General features: G+C 46.3%; 1 protein-coding gene across 1 annotated transcript in view; it reads left to right on the forward strand.

Moving 5' to 3' along the window:
- Window positions 1–18571, forward strand: part of SND1 (staphylococcal nuclease and tudor domain containing 1) — a 422669-nt gene that overhangs the window by 308917 nt on the left and 95181 nt on the right. Inside the window, exon 16 of the mRNA XM_078439837.2 lies at window positions 15974–16083. Within this exon, the coding sequence (XP_078295963.1) occupies window positions 15974–16083 (110 nt within the window). The remainder of the gene's footprint in view (window positions 1–15973; window positions 16084–18571) is intronic.

The raw sequence follows: 18571 nt of genomic DNA on the forward strand, positions 1-18571 counted from the left end.
ACAGCCTCCATATGAAACACTTAACCTGTTTTTTTCTCTTGCCTATTCTGTGAAATTTGCCTCATCGCTCCCCACCCTTTTATTGACAACTGTCCTCTTTGCCATTCAGGAGCTGGTGTCTCCCTTGGATGGCTATCTGAGATGGAAAGGGCCTTCTTTCCCCCACTGCATCCACAGTTGTAGAGCCAAAGAATTCCTTGCACCGGGAAATCTAATTGCCTTCTGACCCAGTGGGATCCATTTGGGCTGGAGGACATCTAGGCCCTTGCTAGACCGCAGAGAGTCCCCAGAAAGAAAGAACCCTATCCATAACTGTCCACTTTGTTTCATATTTTTAGAAGACATACAATTACTTTAATGACAAAAACTATGGAAACGAAAAAGTGTAGTTACATAAGTGGCGATCACAAAGTATACAGCTTCCCAGAGTCCACAAAATTCTCTACAAAGACGTGCACCTTGACATATTTCTTTTGATTTAGGTACCTCACCACAAGCCTGATCTACCCCAGCACTGGGCACAACGGGAAGATGTGGAGGGGAGCACTACTTGCAGCTGGGGCGGGGGTGGGGGCGAGAAAGGAGAGATCCGCTCCCCCAAGGAGCCAGTAACCATAAGACTTCAGCTGATGGCGTCTCCTTCCTCTTGTGATGCTGGACGAGACCTGCCTGGCGGGGAATGGGGCTGGGGAGTGGTGGAGAGGAACAAGAAACAAGTGAGGAGGCACGAATAAGCCAGCACCTGGGGAAGTTTTCAGGTTGGTGAAAGGGAGCTGGCAAGCAGCCTAGCGCTTTGGATGAGACGTGCAGGCCATGAGGCGGAAGGGGGGCTCCTCTCTCCTTATTCCCGGGAATGAAACTGCATTCTCCTGTGTGCTGTGCCGAGGGCTCCACCCATTCCTGTCTCTGGGCACTGCCACAGAAGACACTCCCCCTGAGTGTACGTGTGCCCGTTGGTGGGTGCAGCCCCAGTGTCCTTCTCCCCACAAAGACCAGTTTCTGATCTGGGCCCCGTCACAACAGATGCTCTCTCCTGCCGTAGCCTCGGACACGTGCGCTCAACCCTCGGAGACGGCCCCTGCTGTTTCTTCGCTGCTACCCCCTCAGTCTGCCTTCCTCCTCTCCCCCTTTCCAGCCCCACCCCCTGCCCTCTTTCCGTGAGCCAGTGAGCACACGCGAGTGCACACACACGGCACAGACACGCGCGCCCTGGGTTGTGGCGGCACCGGGAGTCACCATCCGGCAATGTGCTCGACTGTGAGCAGTGTTCGGGAAGTTTAGAGCCCCGTCCCTCCCTCAACACTCGACCCCGCCTTCCTCACCTGTCACGCCCTTACTGCCAATCACGACGTTTGGCAAGCTTCTCGTCCAGGGACCTGTGCGGCCCTTCAGTTGTGCAGTAAGCAGCACACCACAGCAGCTCTCTTCTCCCTTGAAGACGGGCACAGCCTGATGAGGCAGGTTACTATCTCCCATTCGGCTGCAACAGATCAGGAAGCTTGTCTGTCGGGTACCTGGTTTTCCCTCTCGCTGCCCTCCCTTCTCGCCCGCTTTTCAACTGAAGCTTTGCATCAAGCATCCCAGTTCAAATCCTGGTGCTTTGGTGTCCTGTTGCCACACTGAGACGGGAGCTGAAAAGCCTCAATTCAATGCAAGTCGTGCATTCACCGTCCCACTGGCCACGGTGATGACCAAAAGAGTCATTTCTGCAGCGTCGCATCAGTGGGAAGTAAAGGATACAGAAATCCTGTTCTTTCCCTTGGGTCTCCCAAACAGGGAAAATAATCACTTCAGTAGGACACTCTCCCTGAATTCGGCAAAGTGGATTCTAGGCAGGGTTTGGATCTGCTGTTCCTTTTTATCCCCGAGAGCCCGGTGAATGAGAGAAGGAAATGAATAGACTGCTTGTCACAATACCACCAGGGTCTCCACAGCGCCTGGGGCTGCTGCTGAGAGACAGAGAATGGAAATGGGCTGGAATGGAGGCCGTGGCGGCAGGCGGCCTTCCATGGGCCAGGCTCCACCTCTCCCACACGGTCCCTCGAGGGCTTCCCTTCTCCCTCAGCCCAGGGATTCCTCCCGCACCAATGGAGCTGTCGGCACTGCTGCAGCGTCCTGCCCGGAGCAAAAGTCCACTTCTGCCTGCTCACGGGGAGGCAGGGCTGGTACGTGGGCTGTCCACACCCCTCCCCAGTCAATCCCACAAAGGCAGAGGTCACACTCCAAAGGTGGCTCTCGAGAGCGTGTAAGAAGAGACATCCCCACCGCACGTGCCCCACCACCCCGTCAAAATTTTAATTAAGTCAACTAGAAAGACATTTCCTGTTTGACAACACCCTTAATATTACCTGGATTAAAAGAGGGAAGCGAGTAGAAGGGTAGGAAATCAAAACCCGTGTCTTGTGAGGACCTTGCAGTGTTTAGCCTGGAGGAAATAAGACAGAGGAACTAGAGGTATTGTCTTCACATATTTGAGGGGCTGTTGAGTGGGTCATGGATGTTTTCTGTGGTCCCAAGGAATTGGGCCAGATTTTAGGCCTGGAATGTCAAGATTGTGGAGTTCTGATTTTATAATAAACTACAGGAAGCCACTGGCAGAGTTCTGAGCAGCATATTATGCTTTAGGAAGAGTGATTTGCTAGCTATGTGTAGGAAGAGTCTGTGTAGGGCAAAATGGAAAGCAGGCAGACAGATCAGAAGATTCTTGCCTGGAAGTGACAGGAGCCTGAACGAGCAGAGTTACGTTGACGATGGAGAAGGTTCCTTGGACTGAACAACAACCTTGGAGGTGAAGTTCATGGAATTGCCAAGAGGTAGCAGTTGCTGAGTTATATAGTGAAAGGGACAAATCTAAGATAGGTGAGGTTTTTAGAACAGGAGGACAATAGTAACAAAACCAGAAGGAGACAAGGGGAGAAGAGGAAGAGGAGTTTGGTTTTAGACATGCTGAATTCCAGATATTGGCAGGACCCTCCCAGGGAACATGTCTGTGAAACATTTGGGATTGGGTCTGTGGCTTAGAGGATAATTCGTGGGTTCTGCAGGATCACAATGATGGAGAACGTGAAAATAGATGGGCCTTCCAAGAGATAGTGCAGAGCATAAAAAGAAGGGACAGCAGAAGACAAGACAGGCAGCCCAGAGAGCTAGGACACCAGTCGAGAGAAGCAAAGCCAGGAAATAGTTGCACTACAGGACCATTGCACGGTGTTGAATGCCATGTAGAGATCTAGTAGGGCTCCCACCGAGAAGAGATTATTAGATTTGTGAGTGAGGAGGTTACTTTTCCAAGTAGTTTTAGTAAAAAGATAAAGTCTGAGTACAAAATCATAGGAGCGAAGGCTTTCTGTACAAGGAGTGTAATAGTGCGAGTATATTGTCAGCGAGTGGAGAGAGAAGCCATTGTGGGAAGGAACAAAGAATGGCAAGTCTGGAAATTTCAAGTTTTGTGCTTATGGGGTGTACGTTTTGAATGGGGAAATCTGAGTCTGGGGGAGGAGAGTGGGAATAAAGAGGAAAGATCTCACGTACAGGAGTGGGGCATTCCTAGAATGAGGTGCAGGAAAGGAAGATTGAGGGCCTACACCTGTGGTTAATGCCACCTGCCTCAGCCACTCTCCTTTGAGCCACGTTTCCTTTCCTTTTGCCTGCTCTGTTGCATGACCGTAGGCTTTGTTAGGTATTGTTTTTATTACTTAGGGTATTCTTTCACTGTCACCTACACTGATGTTCTAGTTCTGGGAAGTTGATCTCTGCCTTGGGTAGATTTTCTTTTAACCAGCATACAGCTTCCCTTTAAGCAGGAATTGGCAGACTTTCTCCATAAAGGGCCATGTAGTAAATGTTTTAGGCTTTCTGGGCCAGATAGTCTCTCTCACAAATATTCAACTCACTGTTGTACCATGAAAGAAGCCATAGACAACAAATGAGCGTGGCCATGTTCCAGTAAAATTTCATTTATGGAGACTGAAATTTAAATTTCATGTAATTTTCACATGTCACAATTTTTTTTTAACCATTCAAAAAATGTAAAAACCATTCTTAAGCTCATGAGTTGTACAAAAGTAGGCAGCGGGCTGGATTTAGTCTACAGGAAGTTGTCTGCTGACCTCTTTTATGTTATACTAATCAAAAACAACAACAACAACAAAAACCATTCTTCACCCACAGCCTGGAATTTAAGATACTTTTCTGGATAGAATGTATTTGTATGTCAGGATCAGCCTATGCTCTTGAAGAATCTTGATCTTTCAGAATTCCTTTTCCTTTTTGCTTCTTTTTATTTATTTTTACCTTACCTCAGTAAGGTAAAGGGCTCTTAGAGATTCTCTGCTTTCAAGAGTTTTATTCATTCTCATTGGTCTGGGGGTCTTAGTATTCCTGACACTAGCTGATTTCTTTTTCTCCAGTTCTGCTAGCTGAGTATACTAACCTCTAGACATTTGGATTTCACTTGCCTCAGGAGGAGAAGCTCAGAACAATTTTCTGTGAGTGAAGGCTCAAGAAGGGCAATAGTTTGGAAGCACACTCCACACATTCTCAGAAGCATTTTGTTCAAATAACACAACACAACTTGGTTTAGAAAGTCACTCTAAATTTATTCAAGTAAGTAGCTTTTACATTTGGCTGCCAGGTGTGTGTCAGGATACCTTCTGGAAGCTTGTACTTGCAAGATCCACGTGGGTATTTCCTGTGGCTTTCTCCCCACCCTGTAGCTATTCTCTATCAGCCTGGACAGTACATTCAAATTCTCTTCTTTAGGTATTAACATGGAACTTAAGAGACCAAGATTAGAATTCTTCAGTGCCAAAAATGAAAGGGGGAAAAAATACATCTAAGTTTTATTTGATTCAAAGATAAAGATACATGTTTAAAATAAGTCAGGAAAAGCAAAAGTTGAGGTTCTCATAGAAACCAACTCCTCCTCGTTGCTCAGACATGGGGTTTATGCTCATTGGGTGCTGTCTCCATGGTGCCACGGTGTTACATAAAAGCTTGAGCCATGTTGATTTCTTGTCATCGGAAAGACCATCGTGGCCCTTGCTTTTGACCTCCAGTGCTTTTTCTTTGTAATGTCCATATGAGGCTGTTGTGTTGATATGGATACTGATGAGAAACTCAAGGGGACAGTTGGGGGTCGGCACAGTTCTTTCCTATGCCCGCTTGTTTCATTGCTTTCTGAGTTGATGGCAATATTATTGCAGCTACTGCTTATAGCAAACCCAAAACAAATATGTGTATTGGGAAGCAGACAGCCTGCCATCTCCAACCTGCCCCCCCCCCCTTTCCAAACACCCCCAGAGACAGCCTGGCTAGATTGCTGACAGCCATGCTCTTGGGATGCCCTGGGGAGGGAAAGGCCTTGTTAACCAGTGAGAGTTCTTCCTCCCTTTAAAAATCATTGTTTTCAGATCCTGCTCTGCAATGGGAAGAATTCTGAAAGGTTGTTCTGATGCTGGCCAAATTGTTATCTACTGCACGAGCTCCGTCTGAATTTTTTTTTTTTTTTCCCTTTTGGAAGTAGTTCTTTGGTGTCTAAACTTAATGATAAATAAAGCTTGGTGAAGCCAGTTCACCATGGACTGAGCACCAGAAATCCAATAGAAGGCCTCTAAGCCACTTGTTCCTTGTCTCCTCCTTGGAAGTGGGCAGTGGTTTAGCATTTAACACTCATTCGCCTTAAAATCCTAGAAATGATATTCGATTTCCTTATGAACTCACCAAGTGTTCTGCATAGGACATTGTTATAACAGGTTTGTGGCATCTATTTCTGTTAGGTTTAACCTGTTTGGCATTCATTTAGCAAAACAGTTATTGAGTAGCTCCTCTATTCCAGATGCTGGGTGTACACAGAGAACTGGCATTTACCATACCTCAAATAATCGTTGAGTGGGGATCCACCATTAACAGGCTAACAACAGCTAGAGATGAGACCTCAGAAGTCAGCCCTGTCCTTGTGGTATCATACCCATGACTTGTATCAGAGAAATTTAAGGCACGTTTAAAGCCAAGCACTGTACAATAGTCCCTCTTTATCCACAGAGGAATTGTTCCACAACCCCCAGTGGATGCTTGAAAAACGCTGGTCGAACCAAACTCTATATATACTATGGTTTTTTTCCTTTACATACATATCTATGATAAATTTTAGTATGTAAATTAGGCACAGTAGGAGATTTACAACAGCAATAAAATAGAACAATTATAACAATATTCTATAATAAAAGTTATGTGCACATGGTCTCAGAATACCTTATTGTACTATACTCACGCTTGTGATGATGTGAGATGATAAAATGCCTACACGGTAAGATGAGTTAGGGTGAATGATGCAGGCACTGTGACGTAACGTTAGGCTACTGGTGACCTGACAGTACCGCAGAAGTGGGGTCACCTGCTTCTGGGCTGCATTGGACCATGGGTAACTGGAACCACAGAAAGTGGAACCAGGTGGTGGGGAGACTACTGTACCTCTTTTCTGCAGGTGCCTCTCCTTCACCCCCTTCCTTTCTTCAAAGGAAGTCGCAGTTCCCATCGCCTTATGAAGGAAGACTGGGTCATATTGCTTCTCTTCCCAATTAACTTCAGTTTCTCGTCTTTCAACAAATGCATCACACATTACCAAATCAGAGCAGCCCAATAAAAGTCTACCTTAACAGTCGGAATTATGAACTAAAAACAGCTTCAGTCTCAGCTCTTAACCGGTTCTGAGTCCCTGACTACAATTACCTGAGGAGTTGGATCTCTTTAATTAGGATCCCTTCATTCTTCTTTTATCCTTTATTCTGATCACTGAAAGAGCTTTAGCAGTGACATATTCCAAAATTGGCCCACAAGATGCTGCCTCCCCGGAGGTAATAACATAGCAGTTTAGAGAACAAGGGAGAGAAGAAAGAATTTGAGACAATACAAAATCCTTGTTTTATTTCTGACCCTTTCAATACAAATCGAGGCCTCCTATCATGTAGAACTAACTCTTAGGAACTGGTCTACGATTTGCCTTGCTTTGGGGCCATTTTAGGAAATGGAGGACCAGCTGGCCCTAATGGGATGGTTTGCAGTTCTCAGTTGTTAACTGATTCATGGACAGCATTTGCAGTTTGAGGTCTCCAAATTAATTCTGATTTAAACCTTATGAGAGAGAACTCAGATAAGCTTCTGGTGCATGAGATGTGTTACATTTCTGAGAACTAACAATGTGGTGTGCTAATTTGGTTTTATACGTATATGCAGGTGATAACCACGTTCCTTAAAATTAGGCAGATGGCCTGTCTGCCTCAGCATTTTGTGCCATTGGTGTGAGAGTTCTGGATTTTGTTCTTGATGCTTAGGGAAGAAACAGCTGTCTAAACTTTGTTAACACCAAAGAATATTTGGTTTGGTTTGGTTTTGAAATTGACTTGAACACAGTTAAGTGTTCCTTTTCTTAGGCTATATAAGGAGACTTATTCTCTGTACATAGTGGGGTTTTTTAATTTGTGTTTTGGTTTTTGGTGGGGGCGGGGAAGGCTGGCAGGGCAAAGTATAGAAATGGAACTAATTGAATCCGGGGGTAAAAATCTCTACTGAGAGTCTGTGAATTATAAATTGGCTTGTAAATTGGCTAGCTGCAGCAGCAGGAACTCAGGCAAAGGTATTGGAGTGCAGTCAGTGTGACAGGAAGCTTATTTTGGTGTTCTTTCTGTGCCTTGCCTTGTCCTTGACGTTTACTCCAGGGGACTGTGTATTTAAAAAGGGAGACGTGTCTACAGTTTCCATCTGGGAAACGTTTACAGCATTCTTACCTAGGGTCTTAAAGGTGAAGGATGAGGGGCACCTGGGTGGCGCAGTCGGTTAAGCGTCCGACTTCAGCCAGGTCACGATCTCGCGGTCCGTGAGTTCGAGCCCCGCGTCAGGCTCTGGGCTGATGGCTCGGAGCCTGGAGCCTGTTTCCGATTCTGTGTCTCCCTCTCTCTCTGCCCCTCCCCCGTTCATGCTCTGTCTCTCTCTGTCCCAAAAATAAATAAAAAACGTTGAAAAAAAAATTAAAAAAAAAAAAAAAAAAAAAAAAAGGTGAAGGATGAAGGTGTCCTGCTAGATGAGATAGTGTAGTCTTCTGTCCCTTTCCCACCTGTCTGTCACCCGGCTCTGTACTCAGCTCCACTTAAGCTGTCAGCCAGGCAGGTGGCACATACTAGCAGATAAAGCCAGTTTTTGTTCTGAAAGTCCCACCAGGACAACCATTTTATCAGGTTTGATCAACAAAAGAAAATGTGTTGGAATTTCAGGGAGGGGTGCCTGGGTGGCTCAGTCGGTTGAACATCCAACTTTGGCTTGGGTCATGATCTCAGAGTTCATGGGTTCGAGGCCCACATCATGCTCTATGCTGACAGCTCAGAGCCTGGAGCCTGCTTCAGATTCTGTGTCTCCCTTGCTCTCTGCCCCTCCCCTGCTTGCTCGCTCTCTCTCTCTCTCTCTCTCTCTCTCAAAAATAAACATTTAAAAACATTTTAATTTCAGGGAGCAGCATTTAAAGCAGAGATATTTAAATTTGAATATTATTCAAGAAATCATTCCCAAAATATAGAAAATAAAATAACAGTTCCCTGGGCTGGGCTGCTTTCTCATAAGTAGAAGGATGGGCTTAGTAGCCACATTTCAGTTTCAGGGTCAAATAACAGCATTTCCATTTCAATTGGGAAACTTATTTATAACCCACTAGTCATCCCCACGCTTGGTTTTTCTGATATTTTGTCCAGATTTCTCTTTCTCCTAATAATTACACCCCCCGTCTTCAAACTAAGCATTTTCCCTCCTTTCTCGTGTTTACACCTTTCAAATATTTGCAGATTGTTATGCTGTCACCCTCTTAGTCACCACTTAGCTGAACTGTACAGATTTAGCACCTTTTATCTTCCCTTTGAAGGCAGGCCTCCCCGCCCCTGAGTCATTTTCCACTGCTCCCTTGAAATGTGCTCCAGTTTTCTGTATTTCCATGTGGCCACAGAGCTTCCTCCGGCTGAACGTGGGGTTATCAGTGGGGATGTTTCCCTCCTTTGTTGTATCGGAAACTGAACATCTTTGCGGTGCCCCGTCCTCAAGTCTTGCTGGCATTGCCGGTCCGCGCTGACCTCCTCCTCTGTTTCAGCTGCGTCCCAAGTGTGCCAATCCAAAGACCAGCAGGGTAGATGCGTGTAGCTGTGCTTGCCTTTTTTCCTCGAAGTGTTATGTAACCTTGGGAAAGTGGGATGTATGCAGTCAGGGATTCCTTCGGCCCTTCTCCTGGTATTTGTATAATGTCTACATTAACCCTGCCAGTTCATTAGCCATTTCCTTTTCTGTGTATTTAGTTTTTTTTCAGGAGTGTTTTCACTAATATTCATTTAGTCAACATTTGCTGAGGATCTCCAGTGCCACTGTGTGCTATAGCTGGTGTATTGGATGCGGGAGAGAATAAAGTCTGAATGACAACAGTACCCAGTCTAAGAAGCGATTTAGTTTTAGTTTTATTCGGGTTGCCAATACCAGGTTCTCACGTAGGCTTGCTCATGGTTGCAGTAAAGGGAGAGCAGATTTCTGGGAATATCTGTGAAAATCTAATGGGATGTAAGCTAAGGCCCAGGATCCTGTCAGATCCTGGAATCTGGAAGGTGACTGTGGGTCTGAGGTTGCCCCAGGCACTCAACAGTAGCTCTCCAGTGGTAGTGCTCCAGTGTCCCCTCTGCATAGATTGCCTCCTTCCTCTGGCTCCTGATGGGCCTGTGTTGTGCACACTGCTGGATTCAAATTCCAGAAAGAGAATCTTACTGGCTCACCTATAGCTCCCGTTTCTATTTGGACAGAGCCTTTTCTCCTCTGCCAACCTGACTGTAGATTGGCCACCCCTGAATCGTGTACAGCAGCAACTCTTTTCTCCCCCCAGCCCCCTGTCAGTCCCCCACTCTCAGCTCTGACCTCCATCCCCAATTTGCAGTGAGGGGAGGGGACAGACGCCCGGAACAAGGGCTAGGAAACGTAGTTGCCTGATGCCTTAGCAAGGGACTTGACATGGTGAGCCCCGCGATCGGCTTGTCCAGCACATTCTACCAACAGTCTCCCAGACACACATGTGTCTGCCTAGCACAGTCCGGTTACCACATGCTGTTTCTTAACAGTATGTAGCCTGGTAGGTTTAATAGGAAATTCAGTCACCAGTAACATACCTTGCACGATGATAGACAAATACAATGTTTTCATGCTGGTAATTAAGCGTGATTGGCCCAAAGTCTGTCTTTTTCATCATTGAGCCCTCTGCTTCCAGCACAGTGCCTAGCCCGGCGCAGGCACTGATACGTATTTGTGAAATGGAAGGAGGGACCATCTGCTGAGTGAACTGTGGCATTTTTAAGTATCGTAAGTAGGCAGACGGGAAAGAGTATGTCTGCGTGCCTCTGGAGCCCTCCCTCAGTAACGTCCGGCGCAGCAGTGAGCACACTGGACGGGAAGTGAGTACCGTTGACTAATCCTTCCAATTGGTTATTGTTTCCTCTAGAGTTTTGTTTCCTTTAGCTAATCCCTGGTCTCTTGTTTGCTGGACAAAGTGCCATTGGGAAGCTGTCACTTCTAGCCAAGGCAGATTGCCACACACTTCCCTTTAGCTCCCAATAAAGGTAAAAGCAAACACACTTTGAGCCCAGAGGCTTAATTGTCATAAAACTCACCTACAGTGTTAAATATTCGGAGCGATACATGACTCTCACATAGCCATCAATAGAATTTCTCATATAGCCATTATCGTATCACTAACAAGAATTTGTACTTCTTGTTCCAAAGCTGACTGACCAAAGTGTTTGTGTTAATTGACCTAGTTAGTCAATGTCTCTGAATGTATAATTTCTTTTTAATAGAATGCTCTATAGCCCGGCATTTTACATTTGAAAGGGGGCATCCTGAACTCCAGAAGTCAAGTCTCGGGTGAGGAATCTCAGAAGGGCTCAGTCAAAATTGCAGGATTTCATCGCCAGGGGAGACCTCAGAGCTCCTTTATTTCATAGAGACCATGAAGCCCCAAAAGGTTTCATACTTCGTCACTGGCAGAGCAGAAACCAGAACCATGGTATGCTCATAGCTAGTGATGCATTTTATCTTCCTAAACCATACAAAATCAGGCACATCCTCTTTTTTATTTTAAATAGTCTTGGGCAACCATCATATCCCAGAAAGCTTAAAAAAGATATGAAAAATAATGGGTTTTTAGCTATAGGCAGATAGGTCTGTGGGGCTTAAAAGAGGTCAAGGAGCCATATGGATAAGAAGGGTGTGTGTCTTATCTGTCCTTCACGGACATCAGCCAAAAAGCCCCACAGGTTACAGTATCTTTCTTCACTCTGGCACACCCCATTGTCGGCAAAGAAAATGTTTTAAGAATGTTTGGGAATTTTTTCATATCTTTGTGTGTTTTTTTTTTTTAAACCAAATATTTTTGTTTTTTGAATGACTTGTGAGTGTCAGGAGTCAGTTTGGCAGTTAACCTGTACCTGCGGCATTTGAAGCACAGCAAAGTTTATATGTTCTTATCAGCAGGCAGGCAGCGCTGCACCAGTGCATTGTCAGAAAAAGCAGCTAGTAGCAGTAATATGCACAATCCAGAATTACGGGCACTTTCTCACCTGGCTAGGGAGAAGTTCTGGAACTCCAGTGATATATCATTTCATACGTCCAGTCTTGGGAGATCTCCATTGCTATGTGGCTCAGTGGCTGCAGCCCGGGGTTTGCCTTCCGAGAACCCGACTTTCCTTCCCTTGATCTGTTTTCTTTAATTCTTTTTCCTTCTTTTCTTTCTTTCCCTTTTCTTTCCTTTTTCTCTCTTCTTCTCCCCCCTCCTTCCTTCCCTCCCTCCCCACCGTATTGGTAACAGAGGAACACCAGGTACACCAGCCCCGTCATGCAATCTTTGTTTGAATAAAGGTGCAGCATGGACGGGGTTTACTTATTGGCCAGGCTCTTAGGAAAAGAGGGCCGGGCAGAGCGCTTCCTGCTGGCAGCGTGTCTTTACCTGGTATTCAGCAGCAACAGCTGTCTTTCTGGGTTTAGAATATTAACACTTGTTTGGTTTCCTCTCTGTTGGTGGATAGCATATTTTTTGCCCTATTCCTTTTTCCCTTGGGATACAAAAGCAAGTCCAGAAACTGATAAATAAACATTCAGCATAGCCTTTGAACTCTTGCTGAGGGCCCTGACCCACTAGAGGCTTAATTCAATGTCATAACCATCATTTTTTCTCTTTAATGAAACAGAACAGAAAGACCATTGTTTTGTGGAAACTTTGTTATATAAAAGTGTATATACCCATATGTAAATGTATATATGGGCCCTAATAAAATTAAAAGCTAGAAAACACTCAGCTGCACAGTTCTTTACAAGCAGAAGTAGATTCTGCCTCTCCCTTCTCAGTCCCTGTTGTGACATCCTTCCTAGCCACCCCCTCCATCCCCCCAAGTCTAGCAATTCCCCTGCCCCTGAGTGTGGAAGCCACTACTATGGCGGCCCCGGTGCCAAGCACCCCTCTGCCTTACGTCCAGACACCAGCTGTGCCTGGACTTCCTGACCCTGCTCAACAAGAAATGGAGGACACCAGGGGCACCTGGGTGGCTCAGTTGGTTGAGCGTCCGACTTCGGCTCAGGTCATGATCTCGCGGTTTGTGAGTTCGAGCCCCGCATCGGGCTCTGTGCTGACAGCTCAGAGCCTGGAGCCTGCTTTGGATTCTGTGTCTCCCTCTCTCTACCCCTTCCCTGTTCATTCTCTGTCTCTCAAAAGTGAATAAACGTTAAAAAACATTAAAAAAAAAAAGAAAGAAAGAAATGGCGGACCCCAGGCCCCAGACTCCTGCCTAGTCTCCGTGACAGGTTGTAATGCTCTCTAGTTACAGTGGTAGTGAACTCCAAAACTGGGCTTTGTCTCGATAGTTTAGCATCTGCCAATTCGGGGTTCATATAACCACTTAGTAGCTTTCAGGCCGTAGTGATTTCAGGCCTTAGATCTATTCACAGATAGCAGGTACTCAGTAAAATATTCATTTAACACCTCTCTTTTCCTCTTAGCTCTCATACCTAGGTTCCCACTTCCATTGGATATGTTTTTAAGATACAATGTCTCCCTGTCAGTCCTGAGCTGAGATGTGACCGAGCTGAGACGGGTTTTGACTGAGAAGGGGTTACTTCAGAGGAGCCCAGTCAGAGAGAAGTGGGAGAACGCCCAGAAGAAAAGGAAATCAATGATAAAAGCAGAGATAATACTCTTGTTCTCAGGCAACTTTTCTGTTCCCTCCTTTCTTTTACCTACCTGCCCGATGGGAATTAATGTGCATTGATGTGTTTACTTTTTCCCCACTTAACAAGGTGTAGGGAGACCACTTACTTCTGCTTCTTCCTCTTGAAGAACTGGATGGAGCCAGGCTGCTGGCAGCTGGGGGAACAGATGAGAAAGGCCCTTCTTTGCCTCTGAATCTGCTTGGAGTGGCTGAGTTTTGGTCACCACAGGCCCAAGGGTCTCTCTCTCCTGAAAGACATTTTGACTCCATTTCTGCTCGACTTGAAGGCTTGTTGAGCCATCTTGTTTTCTGGATTTAATCACTTGGTGGTCTCCCAGAAATCAGAGAGGACTACTGGGATCTCTAGATTTCTTGAGATTTCTGAATACCAAGGTCGTGACATCAGAGTAGAGTAGGTACATCTGCTCAAACAGTGAGACCAGGAAATCTTCTGTGCCTTTTTCGTGCAGTCTTTCCCCCAATTCCTGCCACCCAGTAAGTGTCCCAGCCTCCTCCCGGTTCCGGTCCCCAGTTCATAACCACCCCACCAACAGCACTCAGCACAGCCCCCCACCCAAATGGCTGCTAAGGGTCAGAAGCGTACTGGAAACGTATTTTAGCATTATTCCTGTTTTGCAGCAAAGCCTTATCTATGGGTCTGTGGCCAGAAAGTTCAATAGAATTGTTTATTTCTCTCTCTCTGACAATTCTGTTCTTGCTTAATTTGCAGATAGAAAATGAAAAGTGATTTTGCCTGTTGATGCTGTAGAAACCATGGGCTGACTTTCATTCAGTTTTACTCTAGCCCCATCTCTCCCTTCTGGGTTACGTCTCAGGCTCTTTGGCTCTGAGTTTATTGGTCTCTTTTACCAAAAAATCAGTTCCACTTTTCCCACACAGCCTGGCACTGAAGTGCCCAGAACGAGGCAGCCCTAGAGATCTCACCCATGAGATGCTCGGGTAGGGCCTTCAGCTGTCCCATCCTTGCACAGCTGGGCGAGTGGCCTGGCCACCAGCCCAAGCCGTTGTCCTGCTGCAGTTGCTATCCTTCTGCTGCTCTCCCTCTCTGGTGTTTCCTTTGATGTGATGTATTCCTTTTGTGAGGCCTCAAGGCTTGGAGGGAAAGCTCTGTTCTTGAGCTTCTGAAAACCCGAGATATAAACTATTCCCTTTCCTCTGAGCTTCATGACCTTGAATCTGTACTGTGGCCAGAAACATGAGCCGCCACCTGGCTTCGTCCATAAGAGACGCATGTTCTGTCCCAGCAGTGGGGGCCCCTTTGCCCAAAGGCTTCCTGGCAAGTGTGTGCAGTTGCCTAGACACCTTGCTTCTTTGCCTCCTGTGCCAAATCTCTTGTACCGGCACCCAAGGCCATTTGGAAAATGCCTTGGGAGGTAACGCCTCCCAATTCTGCCTTATTGCAGGAGGAGAGACCAGCAGTGATTCAGAGACCTGGGCATAGATGCATCCTCCGCCATATTTTGATCATTTCCTTTTATTCTGTCTCTAGCCTACTTCAACGTTTTGTCTCACAATTACAGTTGCAGTACGAATTTTTTGGAAATACTGTGTAAGTAACTCAGATATCTAAATGTGACGTATCTCATGGTCTATCACTGATGACCACTGTCAGTGATCTAACACTGATGATCACTGTTGCAAAATGAATGACTGAATCAAAGAGAGAAAGAAAAGGCAATCTGAGTTGGTTAGTGAGCACCCGTGTTGTATAAAAGACCATCTTTGGATATAAAGAAGTGTGAAGAATGGGATCCTCAGGGATCTTATAGGCTAGGTATGGAGTGAAAGACAGCTGAGGTTATGAGCGTGGTGATTGCTATAAATAGTAATAATAATATTAATAATAATGGTAAAACCATAAGAGTTAAAATGTATTCTACTTCTCCATAGGCCAGGCATTGTGCCCCTACATGTTTTTACATACATAATCTCTCCTAGTTCACACAACAACCATGGGAGGCAGATACATTATTCTACCGGTTTTACAAATAGAACAACTGAGGCTTTGAGTGGTTCAGCAGCTTGGCTAAGGTCACAAAGCGAATACGTGATAGAATTAGGATGTGAATCCAGGTCTGTCTGGTTCCAGACACCTAATACTTCATCAGTATTCTGTTTTTTCTGTTACTCATTCTGAATGAAAAACTGATGGTACTATTGTCCAGAATATAGCCAGAGGACAGCAGGGGAAGCTTATGAAGAGAAAAATGACACCGAGTTAACACTTGTGAAATTTGACGTGAAAGCCAGATAGTAAAGAGAAAATGTCTAGGAGTCCACTGGAATGACTCTCAGAAGGCAGAGTGGCTGGGGATAGCAGTACGATTTAGGTGAGAGAGCCATTTAGATAAGCGATGGTGAAGCCGGTGAGACCTTGGGACTGTAAGGGGGTGCATCCCACATCCGGGTGTGCCTGTGCTCCCCACACGTCTTATTTGGAACTCCCCAGGTCTCTTGCTGATTCCCAGATGCTATGGCCGGGAGCTCACCTCCCCTGCCCCCTCTAATCACCGCTGCCCTGGTGATGGTTGGGTTTTCCCTCTACAGCATCTTATCTCTGATGTGATGGCATTCTGATCTAAGTCCTGCCCTGTCGAAAGTGTCAGGGCGGTGTCCCATCCTTGCTGGACACTAGGCCGACCAGGCCCCTTTTCATCACAGATTCTCCTTTTCTCCTGACACAGGCATCGAATGCCCCAGAGGAGCCCGAAACCTCCCAGGCTTGGTGCAAGAGGGAGAGCCTTTCAGTGAGGAAGCCACACTTTTCACCAAGGAGCTGGTGCTGCAGCGAGAGGTGGGACATCTTACGGTTGCTTCTTGTGTGAAGAGGGGTGAGAAAACGGGGCTCCCTTGGTCTCGTGCTTTCCTGCCACGTCAGAGATGAGTCTGACATTTTTCTGGTGCTCGGCCTTCCTCATCCACCATCCATTCTGTGTCTGCCCACATCCTGCTTCCTTGAGCCCTGCGTCATTGGCCAGCCACCCCCAGACAGCCCCCCGCCACCGGTGTCCTGGGATTGTGTGCTGAAACACCAAGCCGGCCTAGGCAGCATCCTGAGGCAGAGGGCTTACGGCTCTGTAGCCCTCCTCCTTGGCGAATCAGCCCGCGCTGCCTGCCTCCAGCTGGATTTAGAAGCTTGACTAACCCTGTCAGGGGCCAATTTTCTTTGAACATTTATTTGTATCTTTGAGTAATTGCATTTTATGTAGCGGGTTTTCTGACTTAATTTAATTGTATTTCTGTTTCTGCCCGTTGGCCTGGCTCTTGCAGGCGGGAGTTAGGCTTCTCATCTGCTGCGGTGTCCATCTACCTGCTAATTTTTATCAAGTCATAGTCAACTGATACATCTTCTTTCCAGGAGTATTGCAGTCATTCATCCTGCTAGGTGGGCACAAGAAAGGAACAGTGGGGGAGTGTGCTGGGCTCAGGCTGAGGATTTCAGATCTGCCTTTGTCCTCATTTCTTTTACAATCAAACCCATAGGGTCCCGTTAGCTTTCATGCAATATCATGATATGCAAGAGCTAAAAGATTATGGGGTCCTAGAGGTTAGCTCGCTCGTGGGGCTTTGTAGATCCTTGAGATCAGACGTGTGGGCTTGGGGATGTTTCTCATTTGGATTTGAATCGCCAGTGAGTATATTGGGTACTAGAGGCACAAGAGAGCAGGCTAGCCCAGGATGCTGTGTGGGACTGCCCAGACCTGTAGAAAACCACCTCTTTGACTTCTGGCTGAACGACACTATTTGTTTTTGGTTGCCACCTCTTGGGGATTTTTTTTAGCACTTACCTTTCCATTTTGTGAAAGAAAATGGGGTGGCAAAAGGAATCCTGAATTCTTAGTTCAACATAGATGGATTCCATTTCCCAAAATGAACTGCAACAACCTGGGCATTGCATAGGCTGTGCTGGCCGTCTGTATAGTAGGGCGGGGGCAGGAGTGCCGGACCCCTTCATGCCTCCTCAGTCTCACACTGACCCATTTATTTGTGCTGAGATGCATTCATGTTTGTGAAGAAGAAATCCTCATGCAGAGTGCCTTCCCCCTTCCCCTCTATTTTGTAACTGCCCAGTGTAGTTTGAATTCTTGTCGGTTAAAGATAAGCCCCTGCAGGAAAAGTATTTTAAAAATCCAAATAGTCCAGTTGTCTATCAGAAGCTGTTGCAATTTGGAGCACAGTAATTAGGTAGACGGGGCAAATATTTTGGAATTTCCTCTGGGTGGACCTTTGGGGAATGACCTACAGAGCAGCTCTGTGACGGGAAAAACAGGTCCACCCAAGGTCTGCGACTTAAAGTCATCACAGAAGTAGCCGCGACAGACATCCGGTGGTCGTGCTTTGGACGGAGTGAGGAAAGGCCCTCGTGGGGTTCTCTGAGACTTTTCATTAGTAACGTCCTCGTCACTTCCTAGCTGCGCCACATTTCTGTGTCGCCCTCCCCATTGGTCACCGTTGTCCTCCCCTGTTGTTTCACGGCTCCTGAAGTTTCTTTCCCTTTCTTTTTCAACTCTCATTTCCCCAGCCACTTTTCTTCTGATCCCATTTTCTGGCCCGCTGGTGCCATCCAAAGAGCACAAGGGGTCAGAGAGAATACTGGCCACTAAGTGGAATGAGTGGGCCGAAAGCTCTTTTATTCTCTTAGTATCGTGACCTTACCTTTGTCTGTACATTTGCTGGTATTTGATTGTTGAAAAAAGATAAATTTTCCCCCATCTTCTTTGATGCCCCTGACGTGTGAGTTTGCAGATCTTGGTCTAATCCAGATTTGATATGTGGCTTTCTTGGTTGTAGCACCCCAGTTTTGCAGAGCCCTAAGTCGGGAGTCTCTTGATAAAGAAACTTTCTGCGTTTTCTTAGCTGCTTATATGATTGCCCGGCCTGACTGTTTTGAAAGGTCTTTCCAGAGGGAAGAGGAGTATGGCTTAAACTCAGGACAGCTTGAAGTTTTAACTAAAGGAACCGGTTTTAACCTGTTCCCTTGGGCATTTCCCTTCATATCACACATGTAAACTGTTTTCTTGACAGTGTAGGAGTGAAGAGTGGTTTTTGTTTTGTTCTAAGTCGCTTTTACCTGTATTTTTATTCCATACATTGTCCTGGGCACATGTCTCTTTGCCTCTTCCTTCCACCTCACTTGGATCTAGGAAAGCCTGATGGATTGGCATTCCTGGATGTGGAGATCCCTCCCGCCCTGAGGAGGAAGCACCGTGCCGCTGTACGGATGCCTGAGTGTGCGTTCACAGCCTCTCACCTCACGTAGCTCTTACCTTCAGGGCAGCCTC

Source organism: Panthera onca, chromosome A2 (genome assembly GCF_046562875.1).
Source record: "Panthera onca isolate mPanOnc1 chromosome A2, mPanOnc1 haplotype 2, whole genome shotgun sequence".
Lineage (NCBI taxonomy): Eukaryota > Metazoa > Chordata > Mammalia > Carnivora > Felidae > Panthera > Panthera onca.